The 9,962-nt window shown below is 52.3% G+C and overlaps 1 protein-coding gene across 8 annotated transcripts; it reads left to right on the top strand.

The window, feature by feature from the left end:
- Positions 1-1,735: 1,735 nt before the first annotated feature.
- Positions 1,736-6,172, top strand: PYCR2 (pyrroline-5-carboxylate reductase 2). 8 transcript variants are annotated; one of them, XM_033195386.1, is made up of 8 exons: positions 1,969-2,027; positions 2,299-2,369; positions 2,530-2,606; positions 3,687-3,866; positions 3,991-4,212; positions 4,426-4,518; positions 4,700-4,863; positions 5,450-6,172. In XM_033195386.1, the coding sequence occupies exons 4-8, from the start codon at positions 3,690-3,692 to the stop codon at positions 5,613-5,615; spliced, it is 822 nt and encodes a 273-aa protein (XP_033051277.1). In that variant the 5' UTR covers positions 1,969-2,027; positions 2,299-2,369; positions 2,530-2,606; positions 3,687-3,689; the 3' UTR covers positions 5,616-6,172. The 8 variants fall into 8 exon arrangements, with proteins under 8 accessions (XP_033051270.1, XP_033051274.1, XP_033051277.1 ...); XM_033195380.1 differs by lacking the exon at positions 1,969-2,027 and adding an exon at positions 2,035-2,159 and having other exon boundaries at positions 5,427-6,172; XM_033195378.1 differs by lacking the exon at positions 1,969-2,027 and adding an exon at positions 2,046-2,159.
- Positions 6,173-9,962: the final 3,790 nt, after the last annotated feature.

Raw genomic sequence — 9,962 nt, 5'->3', positions numbered from 1 at the left:
AGCGATGGCTCACGTCTGTAATCCCAGTACTCTGGGAGGCTGAGGTGGGTGGATCATGAGGTCAGGAGTTTGAGACCAGCCTGGCCAACATGGTGAAACCCCATCTCTACTAAAAATACAAACTTTGGCCGGGCGTGGTGGCTCACGCCTGTAATTCCAACACTTTGGGAGGCTGAGACGGGCGGATCACGAGGTCAGGAGATCGAGACCATCCTGGCCAACATGGTGAAACCCCGTCTCTAATAAAAATACAAAAAATTAGCCGGGCGTGGTGGCAGGCGCCTGTAGTCCCAGCTACTTGGGAGGCTGAGGCAAGAGAATGGCGTGAACCCGGGAGGCGGAGCTTGCAGTGAGCTGAGATCTGGCCACTGCACTCCAGCCTGGGCAACAGAGCCAGACTCCGTTTCAAAAAAAAAAAAAAAAAACAAACTTTGGCCGAGTGTGGTGTCGCATGCTTGTAATCCCAGCTACTCGGGAGGCTCAGGCAGGAGAATCACTTGAACCCGGGAGATGGAGGTTGCGGAGAGCTGAGATCGTGCCATTGTACTCCAGCCTGGGCAACAAGAGCGAAATTCCGTCTCAATAAATAAATAAAACAGAAATAGAGCATTATTTTCCTTAATAGTAAATATTATATTTGGTCCTCACTTTAAAAGGTGCACAAACTGAGGGCCTGGGGACTTGCTCAGGGAAGCTCACAGAAAGCAGCCCCTCGCCTGGAAGTGGGGGTGTGCATTACACGAAAAGGACTAGAAATGCTAGTAGAGAGACCATGGGAACTAAGGGTCCCCAGCTCTTCTGAGTCCCCTAGGAACGCCACCTTCTTCCTCTCCATTTCTGTCATTTTTCCCTGCGGCCTCTTATATTTACTACTGATGGAAAAGTAAACATCACATTCGTGGAGCTTTTTAAAGCAAGAGACAGGTCGGGCGCGGTGGCTCATGCCTATAATCCCAGCACTTTGGGAGGCCGAGGTGGGCGGATAACCTGTCAGGAGTTGAAGACCAGCCTGACCAACACGGTGAAGCCCCGTCTCTACTAAAAATACAAAAATGATCCGGTCGTGGTGGCGGGCGCCTGTAATCTCAGCTACTCGGGAGGCTGAGGCAGAAGAATCGCTTGAACCCGGGAGACGGACGTTGCAGTGAGCCGAGACAGCGCCACTGCACTCCAGCCTGGGTAACAAGAGTGAAACTCCGTCTCAATAAAAAAAAAAAAAAAAAAAAAGGCAAGTGACAGCAAGGGGCTGAGGGCGCGGGCTCGCGAAAGAGTCGAAGACTCGAACTTGTCCTTCTTGTATCTAGTTTGGACAAATTCGCGGGAACCACCCAAGTTCAAGTGAATAAGCCGTGGCTGACCACCCTGGTGCCGCCTCTCCGCCACCCTGTCTGAACCTACGCCAGGAGGGCCTCGTTCATCCCCGCAAATCGGCAACCTGGAGAATTCCTCTGGGCCATGAGGGGCATCTGATGGCCAGCGCCAGAAATAATATTAGCCAGGCCTGGGTCGGGCCTCAGCCCTGCGCCCGAGGTGGCTTAGGGACAACGACCTCAGCCTTGGGGTGGGGTGTCTGGCGTCCCTGGGCCGGCGGGGGCCCGAAGCTCACGCCTAGCTGCCACAGGAGCTTCCGGGACTAGAGCCCGGAGTTCCGCCCTCCAATTGCGAGCGGAAGAGGCGGATACGCGGCCCGTGCGCGGCCGCGGATTGGCCCACCCCGAGATCCTGGCCGCGGACTGGTAGTCCGGCGGGGCGGGGCCACATGGCCTAAGGCGCCATCTGTAGCCCGAGAGATACCCGCTGGAGGAGTCCAGTGTTGCACCATCCCGGAAACCGCTGTTAGCTCGCCCGCCCTCGGCGCGCCGCCCGTTGGCCACTGCGCTGTCCGCCCTTCCCCTAGCGTTATTTCCGGGCCCGCGCTGAGGGGGTTCCTGCGGCTGCCAGGGGGTGTGAGCCGCAGGCCATGAGCGTGGGCATCATCGGAGCCGGCCAGCTGGCCTATGCTCTGGCGCGGGGCTTCACGGCCGCAGGCAAGCGCGTGGAGGCGGGAGGCGGCTTCGCGGGCGTCCCGAGGCCCGAGCGGGCCTCCGTCCCACTGGCATGAGAGAATGAAAGGGGAGTTTGCGTCCGGTGTGGTAGATGAGACTCTGGTTGAGCAGCAAGTGCGTCTTCTGTCCTCGTAGAGGGTTGATGGGGAGAGGGAGACTGACACTGTTAGGGCGGCTCTGGGTTTTAGAGCCAGGGAAAGCGTGATAACAGGCTGGACCGCGACCCCTAGTTAAAAATCTCTGTCTTCTGCAGGTATCCTGTCGGCTCACAAGATAATAGCCAGCTCTCCGGAAATGAACCTGCCCACGGTGTCCGCGCTCAGGGTAGGTGGAGCGGGGCGGACTGGGAAGCGGGTGGAGGCCCTGGAAAAGGATGACCTGAGATGAAGTGAGTCCGTCCGTCCCTGCGCCCAAGTGCTGGTCTTTGGCCGGCAGTGACATTCACTCCAGGAACATCACAAGCTTTCCACCTTCTCTTGGGCAGCTCAGTGTGGTGGCAACACCAAAGCAGACATACTGGGGGTCAGATCCAGACACTGGAGTGGTAGAGGATCAACTGAGGTAATATGATGAAAGCACCTGGCACATAGTAGGTACCCAATAAACACTCATTTAAAAAACTTTTTTTTCAGACAGGGTCTTACTCTGTCGCCCAGGTTGGAGTGCAGTGGCGCGATCTCAGTTCACTGCAGCCTCCGCCTCCCGAGTTCAAGCGATCCTCCCACCTCAGCCTCCCAAGTAGCTGGGATTACAGACACTCACCACGCTCAGCTAATTTTTGTATTTTTAGTAGAGAATACTGTTGTCCAGGCTGGTCTCAAACTCCTGGCCTCAAATGATCTGCCCGCCTTGGCCTCCCAAAGTGCTGGGATTACAGGGGTGAGCACCCTCAGCCATTTTTCTTAATAGACTAGTTATATGACCTTAAAGTACTCAGCCACTTTGAGGCTATTTCCTCGTTTTACAACAGTGGCCACTTTGCTGTTATTCTGAGTTGTGAATGAGCATATTGGGAAGAATCTGGTGAGTTAGTTGTTCTGCTCTCCAAAAACATATTCCAAGTCTTTACCCAAAACCTGTGCTCTGTGGGAAAGGATGGTTGATGAGGCAGGTGACAGGCAGTGTCTGTGTCTAGGGTGGGCTGATGTCCCTAGAACTGGAGGGTCTTACTTCTCAGTTTGGAGTCATAGAGGAGTGGATGACTTCCAGCCTAGCCCTGGACCGCATGGAGACTGTGCGTTCCCCAGGAACAAGCGGCCAGAGTTAGGATGGGGCCTGACTCAGCTATTCTTCTGATGACCAGGTATTAGCATTTCCCTTTGCCCTGCCACTTTTCATCATAGGGCCTTCTTACCTAGCAGAGGAGTGCCTTAGATGCCAGAAGATTGGCAGGGAAGAAGGGCAGCCACTTCGTGGTTACCATGGAGAAGCTTGTCATCCTCCAAGCCTGTGCTTACTTGTCCAGTAGCAACAATAGGAAACTATATCATTTGGGATAGGGGCAGAACCCTGAGGGCATGCAGCTAAGAATTCCAGACTGCATCTGGCAGAATGGGTTTGGCAGGGGTTCAGCTGCTCCCTGGGAGGCCTTGGCATAGCCAGGCTGCTCCAGCACTGTGAGCTGGGAGTTTCCTCTTGCAGAAGATGGGTGTGAACCTGACACGCAGCAACAAGGAGACAGTGAAGCACAGCGATGTCCTGTTTCTGGCCGTGAAGCCACATATCATCCCCTTCATTCTGGATGAGATTGGGGCCGACATACAAGCCAGACACATCGTGGTCTCCTGTGCGGCTGGTGTCACCATCAGCTCTGTGGAGAAGGTGCCCATCTCAGCCCTGATGCCCCTTGTGTGAGGGGAGGGTTGACCCAGGAATGGCAGCTAATGGGTGGGTGCTGATGGGAGCTGTGCCTTGGCCACTCACGTGGCTCTCTCCCTCACCCTAGAAGCTGATGGCGTTCCAGCCAGCCCCCAAAGTGATTCGCTGCATGACCAACACACCTGTGGTAGTGCGGGAAGGCGCTACAGTGTACGCCACGGGCACCCACGCCCTGGTGGAGGATGGGCAGCTCCTGGAGCAGCTCATGAGCAGCGTGGGCTTCTGCACTGAGGTGGAAGAGGACCTCATCGATGCCGTCACGGGGCTCAGTGGCAGCGGGCCTGCCTATGTGAGGCCCTCATTTGCTCACTCAGCCTTCCAGGAACCCAGGCAGCAAGTTGGGCTGGCAGGCAGGCTTGGACTGGGGGTGGCGCCCGCCTCTTGGTCACAGCTGGCTGGTACAGGATGCTGACCCTTGGAGCTAGTTCCAGTCATCAGAAAGCAGACCTTAGGAAAGGTCCTTCAGTGCCTTTCGCCTGGGTCTTAGTGAGTGTCTCCACAGGCATTCATGGCTCTGGATGCATTGGCTGATGGTGGGGTGAAAATGGGTTTGCCACGGCGCCTGGCAGTCCGACTCGGGGCCCAGGCCTTGCTGGTCAGTATCTTTCCCCCGCATGTTCAGGACCAGGGTGTGGAATGGGGGTTCTTGGGCGTCACTGAGCTGGGGCGAGAGTTGGTTGGGAAACTGGGGTAGCAGTTGGGCAGGAGCAGTGGGTGTGGGGAAGCCTGTTCCAAAGTACACCAACAGCTTTCTCCTAATGTGCCCTTCCCCATAGGGAGCTGCCAAGATGCTGCTGGACTCGGAGCAGCATCCATGCCAGCTCAAGGACAATGTCTGCTCCCCTGGGGGAGCCACCATCCACGCCCTGCACTTTCTGGAGAGTGGGGGCTTCCGCTCTCTGCTCATCAATGCAGTTGAGGCCTCCTGTATCCGAACACGGTGAGTCCATCCCGCTGACCTCTGTCCCAGGCCCTTCACTCCTAGTTGGTCCCTGGGCTGGGTTGAGCACCATTGGCAGAACCTGCTGTCTTGGGTCCCATTTAGCAGTGCTGGAGTCTGTGCTCTGTTAATAACCACAACTTAGTAGATTTTGTTTACCTAAGAGTTTGCAAGCCTTACTTCACTTAATTCTCACTGCATTTCAGATGGCCAGGATTAACTTTGACTTATAGATGGGAAGTTGAGGCTCAGAGACAATTTTCCCAAGGTCAAACAGCTAAAAAGTGATGGAGACAGGATTCTAATTTGAGTCTATGACTCCAAACCCTGTCACTGTCCCCATATGATCACAGATACCACTTGGGGCTCTATGTCTAGCTCAGATCAAACAAGATAAATAAGACAAACCCATACTTAGTTAACTAGTACTTCTTAGAAGTACTAGTTGGGAAGTGTTTGTCTTGGGGCTCTAATTTTTGGTGGTGTCAGATCAACAAGCTTGAGGGTTGTGTGGATAGTGGAGACTCAAAGCTCTGGCCCAAGGGTTTATTGCCTTCCTTCAGTCCTTCTGGGGTTTTGTCTGCAGAGAGCTACAGTCCATGGCCGACCAAGAAAAGATCTCCCCAGCTGCCCTTAAGAAGACGCTCCTAGACAGAGTGAAGCTGGAATCCCCCACAGTCTCCACACTGACCCCCTCCAGCCCAGGGAAGCTCCTTACAAGAAGCCTGGCCCTGGGTGGCAAGAAGGACTAAGGCAGCATCTACCCCCTCTGTGATTTAGAGCCCTCAGTTGAGAGCCCCTGCCCCACCCCCTCCATTGCTCCTCCTCACCTTTGCAAGGAGAAAGCAGGCTTAGGTAGTTTTCAGGGCTTTGTGATAAAACCTCCTTAAATCTGTTCAGACCAAGCAGTGCGAGCTTCCTCTCCTGTGCCATGTTGGAAGATGTTCTGAAGGGGTGATAGATGCTGGAAGCCAGACACAACCCTGCATACCCCACTCAGTTGGCGGAGGCTGGGGCTGGGACTGGAGTCAGCCCAGCTGGGAGGAAGGGCTAGGGAGGATCTGCAGCTAAAGCCCAAGGCAGGGTTGGTTTGATGCCAAGGCAAAGTGGTGAGAGAGAAAATAGGAAAGGGGCTTTTCTCTGAATTGGTAAATGGGAACGAAGGGAGCAACTTAAGATTGTCACAATCACAAGTATACAGGATTAGACTGTATTTATATTTAACTCTTGCTTCATAGGTGTACCATTTAAAGAGTGTACCATGTAATGCTAAGTTTAACTGCTTTAATAAAGTTTGTTTTTAAATATCTTGCTTTTGTTAGGCTTAATCTTAAATAATCATCCTGGAGAACTCGATGCCCTTGTGAGGTCCTCGCCGCTTCTCTGCAAGAGCACTGTCCAAGGGCTAGAAGTAGGGATGAGAGGAAGAAGGGGCCAGGCCCTTGGTCTGGATCAAAGTGTTGTTCTCGAATGAGCCAAAGCTAGTGGCAGGGAAGAGCCAAGTGGGCTGCATGAGCTGTGGGTCAGCAGAGCCCAGAGTAAAGGGGAGAGCCACCTGCTTCGGTATGGGGCAGGCACTGCTGAGCATTTGATCCTCACAGCTGCCCTCTGAAGGAAGAACTGTTCTTTTCTCACCTTATAGAAGATGTCGAGGCTGGCTGGGCGTGGTGGCTCATGCCCATAATCCCAATACTTTGGGAGGCCAAGGCGGGCGGATCACGAGGTCAGGAGATCGAGAACATCCTGGCTAACACAGTGAAACCCCGTCTGTACTAAAAATACCAAAAAAAAAAAAAAATTAGCCGGGCGTGGTGGTGGGTACCTGTAGTCACAGCTACTTGGGAGGCTGAGGCAGGAGAATGGCGTGAACCTGGGAGGCGGGGCTTGCAGTGAGCTGAGATCACGCCACTGCACTCCAGCCCAGGTGACAGAGCGAGACTCCATCTCAAAAAAAAAAAAAAAGATGATGTCGAGGCCTAGAGGGATAAGCAACTTATCCCTAGTTGTACTACTGGTCAGTGGTGGGACTGTCTGTGTTCTTAGCTATCAATTCTGCAGCTTCCCAGAAGTAGCTGGGCATGCCATTCACACAGTCAGACATCCAGTGTTTCTCTAGGCAGGCCGGCGTGTGCCTGGTACTTGTTCCTGGGAGCTCCCTGCCTGTGCAGCGGGGCTCTTTGAAAAGGCGTGGGAGGCTGGGCACAGTGGCTCATGCCTGTAATCCCAGCACTTTGGGAGACCAAGGTGGGCATATCATGAGGTCAAGAGATCGAGACCATCCTGGCCCACATGGTGAAACCCCATCTCGACTACAAATACAAAAATTAGCCAGGCGTGGTGGTGTGTACCTGTAATCTCAGCTACTTGGGAGGCTGAGGCAGGAGAATTGCTTAAACCTGGGAGGTAGAGGTTGCAGTGAGCCAAGATTGTGCCACCGTACTGTACTCTACCCTAGCAAAAGAGCAAGACTCAATCTCAAAAACAAAAAAAAAAGAAAAGGCATGGGCATTGGCATCAGCATCAGCTCTGGGTTCAAATCTTAGATTCTCCTGCTTTCTACTCCACAGCCCTGGAGAAGTTACCGAATTTCTCTGATCTCAGGGTTTCATCCCTTATAAATATGGAGCCCATGCTTCATCAAAAGGTTGTGGTGGGTGTTAAATGAGATCGTGTGGCAGTGCTCAACAGAACATCTGGAACACCATGGCCCCTTTGTGTAAATGGTGTTCTTCCTTTACCCTCCTGCTGAGAAGAGAGGAGAGCCTTGTTCCATTCCACTGAGTCAGGGCAGCCCCCGTTCTAACTCCAAAACTGAGAGCACATGGGAAGTCCTTCTTCTGGGCCGACACAGCAAATGCAATACTAAAAACTCATTTAAAACCCCCAGTATGTGGCAGGCACCTTGCAGACACTTCACATAGAATCTCATGGCCTTAGGAGCTGGATATAATTTTTTTTTCCCCCAGAAAAGTGAGGCTCAAAGAGGTTAAATACAAGTTGCCCAAAAAGATTTGAACAGACATTTCACCAAAGAAGATAAACAAATGGTGAAGAAGCACATGAAAAGATGCTCAATCTTAAAATAGTTATTAGGGAAATACAAATCAAAGTCCAATGAGATAACACTTCACACCCACAAGTATGACTGTTCTTGGTTTAAAAAATATATAGCAAATGTTGGCAAGCATGTGGAGAAATTGGAACCCTTGTGCATTGCTGGTGGGGATGTATAATGATGCAGCCACTTTGGGAAACAGTCTGGCACTTCCTCAAAAGATTAAATAAGCTGGGTGTGGTAGTGCACCCCTGTAGTCCCACCTACTCGGGAGGCTGAGAAGGGAGGATGGCCTGAGCCCAGGAGTTCAAATCTAGCCTGGGCAACATAGCAAGAGCCTACCTCTTAAAAAAAAAGAGTTACCAAATGACTCAGCAATTTCACTCAAAGTTATACACTGAAGAGAAAGACTTGCTTGTGAATGTTCATGACAGTACTATGAAGTAGCCCCAAGGTAGAAATAACCCAATTGGTCATCAGCTGGTGAATGGGTAAATGTGTTACACCCACACAATGGAATACTCAGCAGTAAAAGAGATAAGAGTAGAGACACATGAACCTGTAAGACATGTTGAGTAAAAGAAGCCAGTCACAAAAAGGCCATGTATTATATGATTCCATTTATATGAAATGTCCAAAAATTGCAAATCTATAGCGACAGAAATAGAGGTTGCCAGGGACTGTGGTGGCAATGGGAAGAGCGCAGAGTTTCTGTTGGAGTCATGGCAATGATGTAAAATAAGATCACAGTGATGGTTTGCACAACTCCGTACATATGGTCATTGAATTGTACACTTAAAATGGGTGAATTTTATGGCATGTAAATCATACACAATAATGTTTTAAAAATGAAATAAGCTGCCCAAGTTTTAATTAGCTAAGAAGTGGTGCCAGGATTCAAATCGGTATCTGATGCCAAATCCTATCCTCTCTGTGCTAGGCCTGCTGGCAAGTCATCCTAGATGACAAGAGATTGTTCCCCACATTTTCCTCTCCTCCATCCCCTGCAAGGCCACCCCTTTCCCCAGACCTAAATATACCAACATACATTTACTGATGACCTACTAACTGCCAGGCCCTGTCTTATGTCTTGGTGCATGGGGTCACCCTGGCTGAGGTGTGTCCTCACCTGCGGATCACTGCTGCCCTTCCCTTCTGAACTTCAGTCAGGTGTGATCAGGGCCAGATGGGAATGAGGGTGGCTGAGGCCCTGGTCCTTCTTCAGGGAGAGGAGGAGAGGGCCATTCCTTGGAGAAAATTTTCAGTCATCTCTCCCCAAGACCTCAGGCCTGTCTGGGGAGGTCAGAAAGTACCCAGGACTTCCCCCTCCCAGCTGCCCACCTTCTCACGGGGCTGATGAGCCTTGGGGCCAGAGCTGCCTGCAGTCAGTGAGGGCTGGCAACTCCCTAAGGTGGTCAAGAGAGCCCCCAGTGTGTCAGGCCCCAGACAGAGGCACTAGAGCTTGCATTCTAGTCTCATCAGGTGTCCAAGCCACCAGGAAAGCATCCAGATACCCCTGCAAGAGCTGGCATTGGGGGTTAGCACAGCCTTTTCACTAAGGATTTGCTGAATGCTCCTCTCAGTGCCCTGTGAGGCCTGGGTCTGTCCTAGGCAGACCGTCTTGGCCCAGCGCGATGGCTCACGCCTGTCATCCTAGCACTTTGGGAGGCCAAGGCAGGCAGGTCGCTTGAGACCAGCAGTTTGAGACCAGCCTGGGCAACATGGTGAAACCCTGCCTCTACAAAAAAAAAAATTAGCTAGGCATTGTGGTGCATGCCTGTGGTTCCAGCTACTAGGGATAGAGGTAGGAAGATCGCTTGAGTCCTTGAGGCAGAGGTCGCAGTGAGCCGAGATGGCATCACTGCACTGCAGCCTGGCCCACACCTGTCTGAACAACAACTAAAGACTGTCCTTGTTCAGAGTTGTACAAGGGCTAAGAATAGATGTGGACACCACAATGTGGCAAACATGGGAAGCGAGAGAAGGCAGCCTGGAGTGGACTGAGAGTAGGGGAACATGCCGTTGGGAAAGGCAGCCTCAACCT

The sequence above is a fragment of the Trachypithecus francoisi genome, unplaced genomic scaffold (genome assembly GCF_009764315.1).
Source record: "Trachypithecus francoisi isolate TF-2019V2 unplaced genomic scaffold, Tfra_2.0 Lachesis_group5, whole genome shotgun sequence".
Taxonomy (NCBI): domain Eukaryota; kingdom Metazoa; phylum Chordata; class Mammalia; order Primates; family Cercopithecidae; genus Trachypithecus; species Trachypithecus francoisi.
The sequence above is the reverse complement of the archived record's forward strand: the minus strand, read 5'-3'. Positions and strand labels throughout refer to the sequence as shown.